Source organism: Takifugu rubripes, chromosome 13 (genome assembly GCF_901000725.2).
Source record: "Takifugu rubripes chromosome 13, fTakRub1.2, whole genome shotgun sequence".
Classification (NCBI taxonomy): domain Eukaryota; kingdom Metazoa; phylum Chordata; class Actinopteri; order Tetraodontiformes; family Tetraodontidae; genus Takifugu; species Takifugu rubripes.
The window spans coordinates 7,308,514-7,327,196 of record NC_042297.1 but is presented as its reverse complement, the minus strand read 5'-3'; the positions used below and the strand labels follow the sequence as shown (position 1 = coordinate 7,327,196).

General features: G+C 45.4%; 1 protein-coding gene across 7 annotated transcripts in view; it reads left to right on the top strand.

Moving 5' to 3' along the window:
* mdga1 (MAM domain containing glycosylphosphatidylinositol anchor 1) overlaps window positions 1-18,683 on the top strand; it is a 116,941-nt gene that overhangs the window by 19,433 nt on the left and 78,825 nt on the right. For all 7 annotated transcript variants that reach the window (XM_029846434.1, XM_029846436.1, XM_029846438.1 and 4 more), the window contains exon 3: window positions 8,518-8,657. In XM_029846434.1, the coding sequence (XP_029702294.1) occupies window positions 8,518-8,657 (140 nt within the window). The remainder of the gene's footprint in view (window positions 1-8,517; window positions 8,658-18,683) is intronic.

The window sequence follows — 18,683 nt, the reverse complement described above, 5'->3', positions numbered from 1 at the left end:
TTTTATACTCTCTCTCTCTGGCTGGCAGGCAGGCAGGCACAATAATAATAATACAATGATGCTTTTATTTTGGCCTTTATGTCTGATTTATCTCCATCCAGCCATCCATCCACCATCTATCCACCCATCCACCCCTCTATCCAGTCCTTCTCTCCAACCAATCATCTCTCCCTCCATCCATTCCTCCATCCACCCATCTCTCCCTCTCTCCATCCATCCCTCCATCCACCCATCTCTCCATCCATCTCTCTATCCAATCATCTATCCCTCTATCCATCCCTCCATCTCTTCCTCCATCCACCCATCTCTCCTTCCCTCCCTCTATCAGGAGTAATGAACATCTTTTACCAACAGTCTTATCTCTCCATCTGTCTGGGTGTTTGGACGGACTCGTGCTGTTTTCTATCTAAAGTCTGAACTTGTTTTTTATTCCTCACTCCTTTTCTGTCTGTCTCTGACAGGTTTACCTTCCCTCAGTGAATCCTTTTCTCATTCTCCTTCTGTCCATGATTCACACCTTTCACTTGTTAGGAGAGAATATTTTAATTATGACTCTTCTGTCTGTATCTTTTTCATTGTGCGTTTCTGTGTGTGTCTTGGTGTGTGTGTGTGTGTGTGTGTGTGTGTGTGCGTGTGTGTGTGTGTGTGAATGGGTCTGTGTTTGTGGGACTGTGGGTGTGAGTGTGAGGGTGGGTGCCTGCGTGTGTGTGGGGGTGCATCATTATGGCTCAATAGAATAAGGTCAGGTTGACAGTCGAGCACGTGACCTCGCTGCTGTCACATCGACAGTATTTTTCAGGTAAATTCGGTGATTTTCTTCTCTGTCCTCTGTTCAGTGTCCTTTTCTGTGCCCTCGACACAGTTTTTCCACTTTACTTGAATCATACCATTGCCGTGAGTGTGTCAGTCTGTTCAACGTTGATCTGACTGCACAAAAAGCTCGGTACGCAGTAAAGAAGGAGGTGATGCTGAGGTAAACCATTATAGTCTGGGTTCAATCATGAATGCTCGCTGCACAAGGACAAGAATGAAAAACAATTTTGCTACACCTGTGAAGACTTTGTGTTTTTTTTTTATAACAAATCTAACTCATGTGGGACCTCTGGGTCAGCCTGCCTCTACCTGACCCACTGTGTCCTCCTCCACCTACCGTTGTTAGTCCCTCCTCTGTTGTCATTTGTTCAGATCGTCTGTTGTTATAACGAGGTGGACAGTCAGACGTGTGCCCTTCATGTCTCTGAGAGGGGTTTTTAGTTTCTCAGTCTTGCTCATACCACATTGATTTTAACAGGCTCTGCTGCTTTTGGTTTCTATTTGATGGCTGACTATTTAGTGTTCTCTGAAAATGCTTTTCATTTTTTATTTAGTCACACCGTTGTGTGATAATTTGGCTCAATTAAGATGATTCAGCTTCACAAACCTTCCAGTGGACCCATGAGAGTTGTAATAAGCTCAAAGGTTAATGATTTTCAGGGTGAAAATGATTAATCTTCTTCTAACAGCTCAACCTAAAATAACTACAAAAAGATTTTCACCAATGCAAGCATATGCACACCTTGTTTTACTACACGCACACACACACACACACACACACACACACACACACACACAGAAGTAAATCCTCTGGTGAAATTCGTAAGCCCTGCCAGCTGTTATTGTTCTCTGTTTCTCTCTCCTTATGTTACTCCTTTTGTCTCCTCGTGTCCTAACAGATGGTTTTGTTGCTTTGAGCAGCAGAGGTTTGTGGGAATGATGATGTGTGAAGTGTGTGAAGTACAAATCTCGACAGTCATTTTCACTTCTAAATTTCTGACAAGGAGGTGTGACTTGCCAGTCAGCAGCACCTCTGTGATTTTTATTTTATTGCTTCCATCCAACATTTAGCTAGTTCTCTCTTGAAGAAGAGGCTGTAGGTGCAGTAACCAGTCAAGTAGTTGACTGCCGACAACAGTACAGCTAACGTGTTTAGGGGTTAAAAGGTCACCTGTTGGGTCACCCATGACATGTTTGAAGATTGAAATGAGGATGACTTTGGAAAACCTCAGCCGGATTCATTATTGGAAATGTAGAAAAAAATGAAAGAAAATGACTTTTTCTGTATGTTTAAGGGGATCATATGAAATGTTCATATAATTTTTTTTATCAGTGGCAACCATGATATTTATTTCTAGGAGCAGGTGTGTCTGTGTGTGTGTGTGTTTGTATGTGTGTGTGTGTGTGTGTGTGTGTGTGTACGTGTGTGTCCAGTCATCATTTAACACAAACACAGAGCTCTGACCAGAAACTCTTTCTTCATTTTCAAGCCTATATCACTTTTTATTACATACTTCTTAATGATTGGTTCTTCATGTCACATAAAAGTGACTTATCTCCATTAAATACAGTCTGTGGCTGAAATGATCCAACCTGCTTCAAAATGACAAAAAGTACCGATGAGGCTGTGTTAGCGATATCGCGCAAATTGAAAGTTAGCCTATTACATTTCCTCTTGTGGGCAACATAAATCCAGACAACCTTGTGAAGGTGCCAAAAGAGAAGGTAGACGACCATAAAAGTCATCACGCTACATCATTGGGGAGATTGTGCGAGACAGAAGCGGTTTTGACCTACTGGTGGCACAGGAAGGATTGTCAGATGATCACTGAGGTCAGTCTTCTCCATCCACATGGCCGTCATACTGCCGTAACAGCTGAAACATGCCAGAGAACCCTTGGGAATCTTTCTCCAGTCTCCAAAACCAGTCAGCAAAATAAACCATCTGTTAGAAATCAGTAATTAGAGACAGGGAACCACTGGAGCAACAATTTGGTTTTTATTTCTCTTTATTAAGGGTTGATTTCTAATCCAGATGAAAAAAGTGAATTTCTCTCGCTCTCATTCTTGACACAAATGGGGTGGATCAATAATTACTTCCTAGGTCAAAATGTCAACCCTAAACCCCCCCGTCTGTTCTGAGGGCCACTGAAGTCAGACAGCTAGACCCTTCAGATTTTCCTGTAGAGAATGCTGAGAGGGTGAGTGATGAGGATAAGAGAATGAAGGATTGATAAAGGAGTTAAAGAAGAAATATTTGCACTTGCACACCTTTTTTTTCTCCCTCCGCCCATCTGTGCCAAAGGGCTTTTCATATCTCCGTCAGAGCTCTCCGTCTCCCTTCTCTCGTTATCTTTTCATCCTGCGAGAGCTCACATGTGAAAAGGCCAGTCTTAGGGAGGAACACGAGTCACGTTTGAGCGAACCTGACAAAGTGAAGATCACTTCGTATGTGAGGCTGCGATTCATCACCTTAGACCCGTCTCTCCTCTCGCTGCTGCTGCTAGATTTCCCAAAGCTTTACTCTCCACATAAAAAATAAACCTTTCTGTGCAACTGCAGCCGCACACTGCTATAACAAGTCAGGAATATGCTCAATTAATTGGATTTTCTACCTTTCCTCTCTCCACGTCATTCAGATTTAATCAAGGTGCTGGTTTTGTCTTCTGACCTTTTGCTATCTCTCGAGCAAAGCAAGAGGGAAGATCTAGCTGAGGTTCCTCTCAGTTAACATACCTACGTGCTGAAAATGCTTATAAAATCATTCAGTTTGGCACACAAACCAGGTTAGAAAAGAACAAAGAAAATCCTGTGAAGTTCCTTCCTTTCCCTCCAGTGTTGTTCTGCCAACACATAACATGCAACATTTCAAAAGAGGTCCTTCGCTTTTCACTTTCCTTTTTCCCCTCCTGCATTCTGTCCTTCCAACGTCCTCCCTCAGTCCCCTCACATTGACTTCTTCGGCCACTAGACACTTTTGTTAATCCCACTCTTTTCCTCCTTTTTTGGGGCGACTGCGCCCCATCGCTCACTGGCAAACACAGGAGAATGTCCCATCAGCTATCAAATCTCAATGACCCTCTCGATTGTTGGGGAGATTCCAGAGGAAGGCGCACCACCCAGGGCCTGGCTCATTGATACCTACTCTATACTATTTTACTATTATTATTATTTATTTTTTAGTTCCGTGCTGCTCCAAGGAGCCCTCGTCATAATAAACATGTTAATCTGCTCCGCCTGTCAGAAAATTGATGGTGAAAGACTGAGTGTTAATTTGAGATTATTATTGCTGGATGAGTTATGTCAGAGACGCTCTTTGTATAAAATTTGTCGTTGAGTAATAACATTCAACACCTTCACTAGTAAAAAGTCTGAAGTAAGACTAAGAAGATTTTAAAAATGCGTGGAGTCTCTGATATCTGTGTATTCTGTTGAGAATGAAAGTTAGAAGTGATTGAAATTGCTGGGAGATTTCTGAAGGTTAGTCCTTTCATTTATCACAGCCATTTACCAGATAGGTCAGAAGTTAAAACCACATCCCGGACACCTAGTTATATCTGGAGCTCCAATCACACCAAAATGAAAGGAAATGGGTCATGACATCAGCCTTTTGATCTTTGTCCAACCTGTCTGCACGGCAGAATCCTGATAAAATGCTGCTGTCATAAGGCTTATGTGCACTTTTGTGCGTGCGCCAGTGTCTTCGTCAAGATTGGTGTTTCTTTGGGTCAGGTGGCTACTGCCTCCGTTTGCAGTAAATCAATAAAATCTGTGACTTTTCTCTCAGGTGCCCAATTTCTCTTACTCTGTTCCATCCCCTTCACCAACAGAGGAGGGGCCAAAGCCTCTAAATGGTCTCTTGTGAGTGAAGTGAATTGAGACGGAGCTCATTGGCATGCACGAAGAGTCCCCATAAAGTAACTAAGCCCATCAATCATGCTTGGCGTGACTTCACATTCGGTGGCTTCCGTGACCTTCTGTAGGATTCTTCCGTGAGATCCAGTAGAGCACGCTGGGAAAGACACACGACATACACATGGATGTACTTGTTCATGCACATTTTAATAGTGCTTTCTCCCTCACACACACACACAGATACACACACACACACAGATACACACAGACACACACACGGATACACACACACACACACACACACACACACACACTGATCAGCACTCAGTCAAGTTGTGGCTGCAGTTTGACACGTGCTCTCCTGTCTCATCGTTAGTTTTAGTGAGAGATGTTCCGTTGCCCCCAACAAAAACAAACACGATATACACTGATGAATCAATTAATCAGAGCAGGCGTCTGCCAATAGTTATGTTTCATTCACCACTAATGCACATTGAATCTCTGTGAACGTTTCCAATAATGCAGGAGAAACGCTCCGACTCGACGCCTCTCCGAACACTTTTGATAGATGAGTCGACAGAGAGGGATAGATCGCTGTCAAAACAGGAGCTTCCTCTGACTGATGACGCTCTTCCACCCTCAATGGATGGATGAGCCTCTCAGCAGAACACAACACTGTACAAATGTTTTTGTTAACAACTTCCTGTGTTCTCACTCCTCCTGTTGCAGCCTTTGGCCTGGTTCAGACAGCTGATTCCTTCACTCTTGTCTGTTTCTGAAAACTAAATTACAATTTTCAGAGATTTCTTTAGTCAGGGAAATCTTTTCAATATTAGTTAAAACCTGCCATATTGATAATAAACCATTTTTTTTAATTAATGAAGAGTTTGATGCTGGCAAACATTTTTTTTTTTTTAACAATAGTAAATTATTCAGGAGGAACGATCAGGAATCGGATATTGAACTCCACCACCTCACCCATTCGCTAACTAAATTAGCTGACAATTAACATTTTGTAAAAAATTGTATTTATTTAGTTATAAAATGCTCAGAAAGGCTCCGGTTTAATTATTTCAGTGAGCAGTGTCACCATTATTTCATCACTCTAACATAAACCAAATAGGATCATCCACCTTCCAAATGCTGGTTTCTGATTATGGCATTCTGCATAAGGTCATTACAGGAGTTAGGCCTAATCACATTCATCACATTAGCGCTGTGACATTTCCTCAGTGTTTTATGACATGTCCCAGCTACCATCAGCTCAGCCTCGCTGGGATCTTCTCTTCTTCTCCCCACACTCATTGGCCGCTACTGAGCAGGTGAGGAAGTCGCGCATGTGGACGTGGCCGATGTGGCATCACAAAGTCTGCAGCCACTTTAGTTAAAGGCCTGTTTTCATCTGGAGCTGGTTCTACTGTAAAAGGAGAGCCTCCATGTTTGAGCATTTGGGATGTGTAGAACTCATTAGCTGGTTGATGATAGAGCGCTTGGTGAGGAAACGCTAACAGATCCAGCAGAATTTTACACCAGACCCATTGACACACAGCCTGTGTGTTTTCGTGGATGTTTGACCGTTAAGAGATTTTTAGGTCTCCATTTAGAACCCACAACATAAAAACTCTCTACATCAACTTTATTCCTTTGATTAACCCTGGAATTCTGTTTGTCTGTTGTGTGGGTGTGTGTTCTGGCTGCGCCGTAACAGACATAGAGTGAGGAGAGAGGAGTTTCAGGTGAAACCCTCCTTATACATTCGCATCATTGCCTGGTTTGATATGTGTTCTTTCACTTACAGGGAACCTTCTTTGTGCCTCTGGTCTTGCTGTCAGTCTCTCTCATCTTTTGTCTTTATGTGTCCTTCTCCACATGTCCACAGGCTCATTAATAGGACCTCATAAAAATCTCGGTTGGACGGATCTTCTCTGTAGTGTCTCTCTTCTCACTGTACTGTCTTTTCAACCTTCCGCTCGCCTCTGCAAGTTTTCCTTCATTTCTTTAAGTCTATTTTTGTTTTTCTGACGTTTTCCTCTCCCTATCCAACGCATCTTCCCCCTGCCTCCCTCTCTTGCCTTTATGTCCCCCTCCTTCCTCTCAGCCTCTCTTTCTGGAGCTGAACAGACAGCCGAAGCAGCCAAGCTGCCGGAGGCGAGAGCAGACAGAGGAGCCGCTCTGTCCGACCTCCCTCCCTCTCTGGAGAGGCAAACTATTGCCGACACACCAATAAGAGACAATTATTCACCGTCTCTATCAGTTTCACATATTCCTGATGTGTCCCACCACACCTCCAGACCCCAGGAGGGTACATCTACAGTGCTCTTAATGTTGTGAGGTCAGATATTTTGCAAAGTACGAAGTTGGCAAGATTTACATGTTAAAACAATCACCATAGTCAGCAAACATGTTACGTAGAGAGAAAAAGCAGGTCCTCATTGAAAATGGAATTGGTTCTCAATCAAATCTCCTAGATAGACAGATGGAGAGACAGACAGAATAGTGAGAATGAGGAGTGCAAGAAAAATCAGGAACTGGTTAGTGGACAGTGAAAAAGGGAGGAATTGCTCAGTTGCTCAGTTGTTCTAAGATGTAAACTAGCTCCTCTTTATTTCCTTCTCTTTTTCCATCCTTGCTAGCATAATTTAAGTTTCACAACATTCGATTTCTTTATTGTTTTTCTTGTGTAAATATTTTAATGATGTATTTGGTTTGCACAGTTGACTTTTGAGTCAATAGAATGAATCAAGAGCTGAACCCTGCAGTGACTCAGCCGTGAGCTGGTGTAAAGACATACTGGAAACCGCACACCTCCTAGAAGACACCGATGGAGCTGCTCTCTTCTTGTTTTTCTCCACCTGCAGCTCTGCCGCGAACTCTTCCAGTGGTTTGTCGACAACTCGGACTTTTAATTTGTTGCTTCGGATGTGGTTAAAGTTTAGCGTGGGTCACTTCCTTCCTGTCTGCCCAGCGACAGCATCTGCAGAGCTCAATGAAAATATGTTCCCCCTGTGAACTGATGCTAATTACACAGCTGTCCCTGTCATCCCTACACCTCTCTCTCTCACTCTCTCTGGGGTTCCACGCTGCTCCCAGGCCTTTTTCCTCCTCACCTGTTGTTTCTCTGTCTGTCTGAAGATGGGAGGATGGGAGGCAACATTATTAGAGGCTGCTTGCACGCAACACATCCTCCCTGTGGGTCAGCGCAGAGTCAAATACTGTAGTTGTCCTCATGCTGTGGATCTCCCATGGTGCATCTGTCACTTGCTATTTCCCCATCCTGTCCTTTTTGCAAAAATAAAACCCAGATCTGAATACTCAGTTATACGTAGGTAATTTAGTGATTTACTCTCTGCTCTTTTGCTTGTGGAAAAACGGAGCTTCAGCTTTCAGATTTTCAGTCAAAATGAAGTAGAAAAAGAAAGTTGCTGATTAGTTCTCTGGTGTTTGTTTGTCAGAGAGTATTATCTTAAATTACTGTGAAATAAGAAAATTGTGGAAGTATTTTATTGTCAGCATGAAAATTCTTTGGGAACACACATTTATCACGTTCATTTGACTGAGCCATCAAACTGGAACTTAACGTCAACAAAGCTATTTGGTTCTGAGAGCTCTTGATTTGTTGGACTGTTGCTGTTACATATTGTGTTTACAACAAATGGACTGTCCAACACCAGTAAACTGCTTAACATAATTTTCCTCAAAGATCTGCCACCATCGACATGTCAGCCATGTTACCTTCTATCAAAGTCATCGGTCCTGATATCACCATCACTTGAGCACTAACAAGAGAATTGTCTTTGTCCTGCTCCAGAGGTGTTGCTAAACCTGCGCTGTGTTTCTTCTCACCCACAGCTCCTGCCAATGCCCAGATTGTGCACTCAGGCGCAGCATGTAATGTCAATGATGATAACATCAGTGAGAGGATCTACACCATCAAAGAAGGATACACGCTCGTGCTTCAGTGTATTGTTAAGGGGCACCCGCGACCACAGGTAAGCTCCCAGCCTGACCCTTTCCCTCTTATTGGTGTTGAATCCTCTCTCACTCAGCCAGCAGGTAGGTTAGCTGTAGTTGTTCTGACCAACACTCTGAAATGTACGTTTTGTTCAACCTGGACTCCTACGTGATAGTTGAGGTTATAAATCTGGCTGATTCATGCATTTGAAGTATCCATTGATGTTGTTGCCCAACAGAATCCATGTTCCTGTTGAAAATGGCATCTTCAGAAACTTCTGATGAGCTCTTGTGTTCACCTTCCTCCAAAAAGAAAAGACATTTCATCCCTTTAGCTTTGCTGAATTGTAAGAGATCTGGGATGCATCTGTCTTCATTTTCCTGACACAAATATAGCAAAGCCCTGGGTTATATCAAGATGTTATAATGCACCAACGCTTCTGTGAATCTTATGGGCTGTCCTTGCTCTTGCACAACCGCGTCAGTGTGAGATCACGGAAGCAAGTAAGAGGGCCAGGGATGGATATATGGGAGGATGGACCCAGAAGCCGTGACTCATGGATCTACATGTGTGTTGCAAGAATAAGGCTGAGTTTTAAGATCAAACTGAGAATAGGGTTGAGGTTGTTATTAGGGTTAGAGTTAGCGTTAGACTTGATGATGATGATGATGATGATGGTGGTGGAAGATAACACATGTCAGACAGAACACATGTCAGACAGAAGTGCTAATGTGTGTTTGTCATAGCATTAAATACATTATTTTGCAACCTCCTTGGTTCATATACGCACACTCAAAACAATACCACATTCACATGTAATTGATTTGTTATAAAAGATAACGATTAAGTGGTCCTAGGTGAGGGACCAGACGAAGCGTAGCCCAGACCTCCTGATGATGAATAACAACATTGGTACCAAGTTTCCCTTGCCCAGATGCGGGTCACCGGGGCCCCCTCTGGAGCCAGGCCTGGGGGTGGGGCACGTTGGCGAGCGCCTGGTGGCCGGACCTCTGCCCATGGAGTCCAGCCGGGCACAGCCCGAAGAGGCAACATGGGACCCCCTTCCCGTGGGCTCACCACCTGCAGGAGGGGCCAAGGGGGTCGGGTGCATTGTGTTTTGGGTAGCAGCCGGAGGCAGGGACCTTGGCGGTCTGATCCCCGGCTGCATAAACTGGCTCTAGGGACATGGAATGTCACCTCTCTGGTGGGAAAGGAGCCTGAGTTGGTGCGCGAGGTTGAGAAGTTCCGACGAGATATAGTTGGCCTCACCTCGACGCACGGCAAGGGCTCTGGAACCAGTCTTCTTGAGAGGGGTTGGACTCTCTACCACTCTGGAGTTGCCGATGGTGAGAGGCGACGAGCAGGGGTGGCAATTCTGGTTGCTCCCCATCTCAGTGCCTGTGTATTGGAGTTTACCCCGGTGGATGAGAGGGTAGCCTCCCTTCGCCTTCGGGTGGGGGGACGGATCCTGACTGTTGTTTGTGCCTATGGTCCAAACAGCAGTTCAGCGTATCCACCCTTTTTGGAGTCCTTAGAGGGAGTGCTGGAGAGTGCCCCTTCTGGGGGCTCCCTCGTCCTCCTGGGTGACTTCAATGCTCACGTTGGCAATGACAGTGTGACCTGGAGAGGTGTGATTGGGAAGAACGCCCCCCCTGATCTGAAACCGAGTGGTGTTTTGTTATTGGACTTCTGTGCTCGTCTCAGATTGTCCACAACGAACACCTTGTTCAGACATAAAGGCGTCCACATGTGCACTTGGCACCAGGACGCCTTAGGCCGCAGATCGATGATCGACTTTGTGGTTGTGTCATCGGATTTGCGGCCGCATGTTCTGGACACTCGGGTGAAGAGAGGGGCGGAGCTGTCAACTGATCACCACCTGGTAGTGAGTTGGCTCCGATGGTGGGGAAGGATGCCGGACAGACCTGGCAGGCCCAAACGTGATGTGAGGGTCTGCTGGGAACGCCTGGCAGAGTCCCCTGTCAGAAGGAGCTTCAACTCACGCCTCCGGGAGAGCTTTGACCATGTCCCGGGGGAGGCGGGGGACATTGAGTCCGAGTGGACCGTGTTCCGTGCCTCCATTGTTGAGGCAGCTGACCGGTGCTGTGGCCGCAAGGTGGTTGGTGCCTGTCGTGGCGGCAATGCCCAAACCCGCTGGTGGACACCAGCGGTGAGGGATGCCGTCAAGCTGAAGAAGGAGTCGTATCGGGCCTTACTGGCCTGTGGGACTCCTGAGGCAGCAGATGGGTACCGGCGTGCCAAGCGGAGTGCAGCTACGGCGGTTGCCGAGGCAAAGACTCGGGCATGGGAAGAGTTTGGTGAGGCCATGGAGAACGACTTTCGGACGGCCTCGAAAAGGTTCTGGACCACCATCCGGCGTCTGAGGGGGGGAAGCAGTGCACTGTCAACACTGTGTATAGTGGTGATGGTGTGCTGCTGACCTCAACTCGGGATGTTGTGGATCGGTGGAAGGAATACTTCGAGGACCTCCTCAATCCCACCAACACGCCTTCCAGTGAGGAAGTAGGGCCTGGGGACCTGGAGATGGGCTCTCGTATCTCCGGGGCTGAAGTTGCCGAGGTAGTTAAAAAACTCCTCGGTGGCAAGGCCCCGGGGGTGGATGAGATCCGCCCAGAGTCCCTTAAGGCTCTGGATGTTGTAGGGCTGTCGTGGTTGACTCGACTCTGCAACATCGCGTGGACATCGGGGGCAGTGCCGCTGGATTGGCAGACCGGGGTGGTAGTCCCTCTTTTTAAGAAGGGGGACCGGAGGGTGTGTTCCAACTATAGGGGGATCACACTCCTCAGCCTCCCTGGTAAGGTCTATTCAGGGGTACTGGAGAGGAGGGTCCGCCGGATAGTCGAACCTCGGATTCAGGAGGAGCAATGTGGTTTTCGTCCTGGGCGTGGAACAGTGGACCAGCTCTACACCCTCAGCAGGGTCTTCGAGGGTGCATGAGAGTTTGCCCAACCAGTCCACATGTGTTTTGTGGACTTGGAGAAGGCATTCGACCGTGTCCCTCGGGGGGTCCTGTGGGGGGTCCTCCGAGAGTATGGGGTGTCGGGCCCGCTGATACGGGCTGCCCGCTCCCTGTACGATCGGTGCCAGAGTTTGGTCCGAATTGCTGGCAGTAAGTCGAACTCGTTTCCGGTGAGGGTTGGCCTCCGCCAGGGCTGCCCTTTGTCACCGATTCTGTTCATAATTTTTATGGACAGAATTTCTAGGTGCAGTCATGGTGTTGAGGGGATCCGGTTTGGTGACCTCAGGATCGCGTCTCTGCTTTTTGCGGATGATGTGGTCCTGTTGGCTTCATCGGCCCGTGACCTCCAACTATCACTGGATCGGTTCGCCGCCGCATGTGAAGCGGCTGGGATGAGAATCAGCACCTCCAAATCCGAGGCCATGGTTCTCGACCGGAAAAAGGTGGAGTGCCTTCTCCGGGTAAAGGAGGAGATCCTGCCCCAAGTGGAGGAGTTTAAGTACCTCGGGGTCTTGTTCACGAGTGAGGGAAGAATGGAGCGGGAGATCGACAGGCGGATCAGTGCGTCGTCCACAGTAATGCGGACTCTGCACCGGTCCGTTGTGGTGAAGAGATTTACCGGTCGATCTTTGTTCCTACCCTCACCTATGGTCATGAGCTTTGGGTAATGACCGAAAGAACAAGATCACGGGTACAAGCGGCTGAAATGAGCTTCCTCCGTAGGGTGGCTGGGCTCTCCCTTAGAGATAGGGTGAGAAGCTCTGCCATCCGGGAGGAGCTCGGAGTAGAGTCGCTGCTCCTCCGCGTTGAGAGGAGCCAGATGGGGTGGCTTGGGCATCTAGTCAGGATGCCCCCTGGACGACTCCCTGGTGAGGTGTTCAGGGCATGTCCCTCCGGTAGGAGACCCCCGGGGAGACCCAGGACACGTTGGAGAGACTATGTCTCTCGACTGGCCTGGGAACGCCTGGGGATCCCTCCGGATGAGCTGGAGGAGGTAGCTGGGGAGAGGGAAGTCTGGGCTTCTCTCCTTAGGCTGCTGCCCCCGCGACCCGACCCCGGATAAGCGGTAGTGGATGGATGGATGGATGGATGGACGATTAAGTGTGTAACGTGATTATCGTATTTGTGTTAACTGCTGATTCCACCCACAACCAGCAGTCATGATAAAATCAGAATGAAGTTCTTAGAAAAAACACACAATAAAAGTCATATTATTCCCAGAGCAAAAACCTCGAGTTGACCTAAACTGTCAAAAGTACCAACCCCAACTGGTCCTTGACCAGCAAGTGGAGCAGCACACATGTATAGAAGCTGCTAAAACGGTGGTGGTGGTGGTGGAGGTGGTGAGAGCTGGAGTCAGATGATTCACATTCCTGCTGAGACGTCACCAATTAAAATATATGATAAAGCCTTGCTAGCTGTTATCTATCTGCTTCTGCAATTGAATCAATGCATGGTCTCAACTGGGATTAGCTCCAATGCCCCTGACTGGGAATAAGAAGCAGTTTCCTTCCACCAGATTAATGGGGGGGAAAGTTGCTCTTGGAGGGTGATATAGCCTACACAGATAAAATCAGTGGGATGTTTTCCCAAGCAGACACCTCCAGAACAAAACACCACCCTGGAAGATCTTGTTCTCTGCCTGCTAACTATAGAACAACTATTTGTCCCAGCATTTGGGCTCATATTGGCTGGACATGGTCATGTTGTCTCATTAGTTTGGTCAAAGATGTAATGTGTCAACATGCAGAAGATGAAATACAACCTGAAATCTGAAGGAGTGATGTATCCCATCCAGAAGGCTGCGTTCTCCTCATGTTTTATCCTAAAGAGTCAGTTCAATGACCTGGTCTTAGGTTCAGGTAAATAAACCGTGAGCAGACCTCTCAAAACGTGATGCTGATTTTATAGATTTTATTTAAACAACGCACATTTGTGAAAATACACTGTGTCTTTGTAAATTATAGACACACACACACACGTACACACCAAACATTTAGTCACACACATGCTCCACACATCTGGTTTCCTTGGTTGACCTCCAGTGAAGCAGCTTGGACCAGGGTCTCAGCATGTGATCTCACAGATTGAGATGTAAAATGAACTGAGGTGACTTCGGAGGGTTTGTGTGTTTTGTGTGTACTCGTGTGGGCGTGTGAGGTGAGAAAAGCAGTGTTCCTTGCGGGGTGCATGTCCACTAGCATCACATCAACATAAATAAAACTGTGTCTGGATCTTGTTTTCTTCTGTTTATGCTCACAAGTGTATCAACGTGTGTGTGTGTGTGTGTGTGTGTGTGTTTACTAGTAATTTTGCACATTAATGGTTTGTGCATAGCTGAAATATTTAATTACACTGCATCATGTAAATGTAACTGCATCTGTCATTTCTCCCTCATTTATCTATCCAGTTGTCTGTCTGGCTAAGTAGGTGCAGCCTAAAAGAAGTAGATATACATGTTAAATGTATATCACGTGTGTAGAAGCAAAGCTTGTGCTGCCTTTGGCTATGAAACTGTGTGTGTGGGTGTTCGTGTGTGTGTGCGTGAGTGCACATGTGTGTGTGCGCGCGTATGTCAGACACAAATAGGCAGGAGACAGTAAGTAGTTCCAGTAATTTTCACATTTTTGGTCAAAGGTCACACATGTTTGATGATTGACATTCTGCCATTCTAATGATTAATAACACATTTTTGATGTGATGTCCATAAGGTCACATCCTGCATGGTCACTTTTCAGTGTGGGGGCACAACATATGCTTGAGCAATATTCAGGTCTTGAAAAGTTCTCAAGCTCATGCTCCTTTTTACAGTTTAGACAGTTTTACGTTTTAGACAGTTTAACTGTTTAAATAAAATAACTTTGTACTGCTGAGAGGAAAAGAACAATCTTCTGATTTATTGGCTCAGCTCCAAATGTCCCTAATTACAGTTATTCACAGCTTTCTGTCAGTCATCTGTATTACATTACACACAACATATTCTGGGTCAAATGTTCTGTTTACAATCACTGAAGCACCAAATGCAGTTGATCTTGTCACTTATTTAGATTATAGAGGAAAGATTCTGCAAATCAGAGTATCGTATTGTGTGACGCTGAGATGAGATGTTACAACTAAACTAGTGTAACAAGTGTGTAATAGACGTCAGGTGATCAAAGATTGTGCAGGAGGAAGATGGACTGATAACAGGTGATAGAGAGTGATGGGCACTAATGATGAGGACAGACTGATAAACAGGCGGCAAGATAACCTGCTCACTCACACTCACACACACACACACTCACACACACACACACACACACCCACACACACACACACACACACATATTTACATTAAAGATTTTATGCCTCATTTTTTTAAGCCCAGGTGAATAAATTGTTAGAATGACAGTGCATTATTCTTTACTGGGTTCTTCTGTGTGGAGTTGATGTTCTCCAGATCTCAGTGGACTTTAATGGTTCCCGGTGTGGGGAAATTATGGGCTACGGCCCTTGATGGGCTCTGAGATCAACAACAATTACCAGAGCCCTTGTAAAAGAAGAATAAGTATTCAGCAGCAAATCAACATTAAAGGCCATTCAGATCAGTTCAGCTCAACTTTGTTTATCCAGCAACTGTTTCAGTCCTAATTGTCAGCTGATGCTTTACAGGAACAGAGTCTGACCCCCCCCCCAACAAGCAGGAAAAACAGCCTTATTAGGAACAAAGATTCCAAAATACTAATATTACAATATTGAAAAGACTATTGTGAAGGTATGAAGTCCTTGATACATCACAATTTTCTGTCTCTTTTTTGTTCTGTGAAACTTACTTTAAGACTTAAAGTCTTTATGATGAACTAACAAAATCAGGAGCAACCTAATCTCAATTTACTCGTTTATTCAGCATCACACAGGAAACTCTGGTTGTTTCTGACGTGTCTTTAAGCATTCATCATATTTTTGACGGGTATCAGGTGATATCCAGACCCATCTCTCAGACCCATCCAGGTGTTGTCAGGCTTGCTCACATCCACAAAGGAAATCTGTGATGGATGTGTCAGCCGGGAATTCAATCACAAGGTTTCCCTCCAGCACAAGTGCAAACGTCCTGGGAAGATGAATCTGACCAGTAGGAGCGCTGGCATTGCCTCAGAGTTGGCTTCATCAGAATGAAGAAGACAGCACAAGGCTGTTTTCAGATCCTCTCTTTTTTCAAGACACTTGAGAACATGTTAAGCGTTTGCATTGATTTTTGCAGACTTTGCAACCTTGAATTGTCCATTAGTTTGCTGTGTTTCCTTCTCACCAACACAGCAAAACTGCTAAAATGACTGTTGCAGAAGAACTAGAGTGGATAGAGAAGGTTGTCATTGGAAAACACAAAACTCCAACATAAGGAGACATAATCTGTTTGTGACCTCGGCCCCAGTCTGTTCTGCTGGAGCAGCACGCTGCAGCATCAGGTCCCTTTGGGCTTACAGAGTTTCCAGTGTGCTGTATGGGCTGCATTGACAACCTGATCTCTGTCACCTCAGCTCTCCTTCATCTATCCTTACGGCTCCTCTTCCACACAGATTTTTCTGTTGTTTCACTGATTTTTTTTTGCTCCATCTTTGCTATGATATAAGCATAAACAAAAGGTCTTCTTTATATTGTCCAGCCACACCTGGAAACATCTGCAGCAAACATCTGCCGTTTGTTGAGCAGCTTCAGACTATAGTCACAGCTGAAGTAGGAGGAGAAATACAAACAAATGAAGATCAATCAGTCTGAAGAGGAGGAGGCAAGCATGAGGAGCACCCAGAAAATAATGACAGATCTCTGAAGGAGAGAATGAAGGAATGACAACAAAGACCTGAGGGAAAAGAGGCAAAGAGGAAGAAACAGCTTTGGAAAGAGTAAAACAATGATTACATTCCTCTGGCAAAGGTAGACAATCAGTTTTAATAGAGGATGGGAGAAATCCTCAATCAGAGCCCGAGCAGCCATCTATTGGACTAAACTGACATTCTGAGATTCGATCATCCTTCTGGTGAGGTGATCAGACTCTGCTGCCCAGTGTCTGGTCACCTCACCAGAAGGATGGGTTGCTTTAGGAAGCTAAATGAGTTTTTCCTATTAAAAATGACAGAAAAAAAACCACTTTTCAGACCTCGTACATCATATTCTTGTGATCTTCGACAGAATATGGGACACGTGTCTTCACCACAGTCGGGATCCACAAATACAACCAAACTTATTTTATAAATAAAATGTGAAGTTAGAATGTGGCTGTGTGCGCGTTTATCAGCGACGCCTGAAATGATCGTCAGCTGAAAACAGGACACGACATTGTCTTCAAACTGGAGTGCATCCATAAATAATAGCAAAACAGCCAGAAGACTTGAATGTCTTTTGTCTGCGGAAAGCTGCAGGCCAATACAAAGTTCTGAGCAATGATGAGGGGGGAAGAAGGAGACTGGGCTCATGCTGGTATCTGCTTTTAGTCTCCTTTTTGGAGAAAGTAAAACAGGAACCAAAAACGTCTTCTGCATCAAGTATGCAGACATGTGTGTCGTGATTTCTGGCACATAGTTGTGTTGGTGTCATGACACTGTTGACACTACCATAAAGTAAAAAAACAAAAGTGGGCTGGTCGACTGCAGGGAGATCTGAAGATTAGGCTACAGGATACAAGTTACATTCTACAAGTTAAAGACTAAAGGCTGCTGTTGCTGCTGGTATTTTGTGACTTTATCTCTTATACATTCTGTTTTCCATATCTGCAAATGTAAAAGTCTGACCAACACTAGATTAACTGTATAAATGCAGGAAGACATCAAAGCATTGGGGGAAATCCAGGTGTGTGAATCCTACGTCTCATATTCATAATCTGTCTACAGTCTGAATAATTTCACAACTCTTGTTATTGGTTATTGAATGGCCCTACAGTCTCTTCTCCCACCCCCTCACCAATGACATCCTTTACCTGTTTTAACTGTGTCTCCCCCTTTCTTCCCCTCCCCGTCTCTGTCACATTTAGTGCATAGCAGTATTCCAGCATATGTGCTCCTTGTGTTTTCCTCATGTTTGTCCCCATTTGTTAAAGTATTTTAAGCCTGGAGCTAAAGATTTACCACCAGAATCTTGCATCCATTTTCAGCTTTGCTCATTTCTTCCTAAATTGTACCTATTGTTGGCATGGAACTCTTTACTAAACTCCAACAGATCTACTTTCCTCTTCTGTCCTTAATTTACTCCATCAATTATTATTATTTTTATGGAGGTGAGACAAGAGGCTGAGACACAAACCCTCTGTGTTAGAGGTCACCTACAAGGTGACTCAAGTATCACTAAAGGCAGCTCCAGTGGCAGCAGGTCTTTCACTTAGCAAAGCACTATAGTGTTGCTCACAAAGCTGTCTCGCACACACGCACGCACGCACACACATACACGCACACACACACACACACACACACACACACACACACACACACACACACACACAGAGCTTCTTCAAAAACTCAAAAGGAGAGTAAATGGTTTCCCTGAAAGTGATTCCTACTTCCTCATTATTTATTCATAGGTCTGCTGGTCATTGCAACCTTGAGACCAGCATGTGCGGCTGCGACTGTTAGCTCGCCCGTTTTCATGAGAGAGAATAAGGTGAAGGATTCGTCGAAGGAAAGAGGGGAGAGCAAGAGAAAAGCAAGACATGGGGAGGGGGTTGAGGGTGGAGGGGTGGTGGATCTGGAATATGGGTTTGGATTTCCGTCCTTCAGGGGTGAGCTGAAGACGATCGATACGGAGGCAGAAAGCGAGGCCGATCAGGTGGCAGCACAGGCACTCATCGCGAACACGACCTACATGCACACAAGGTCACGAGTCCGACCCCTCACAGGATATGGGGTGGGGGAAATCGAAGACAAGAAGATGGAAAATAGTGGAATTAGGAGGCATGGGTATACAATTGTAGTGCTTTCATTTTTAATTGTCCTTTTGTAAAAGGAGTGAAGACATGAAGAAAAAAGAGAGCAATAGAAGGTGATGAGGACAATAAGAAGGGACACGAGAAGTAAGATGGATAACTTTTAACTTTCTTTATGGACAAGACAAGAAAAT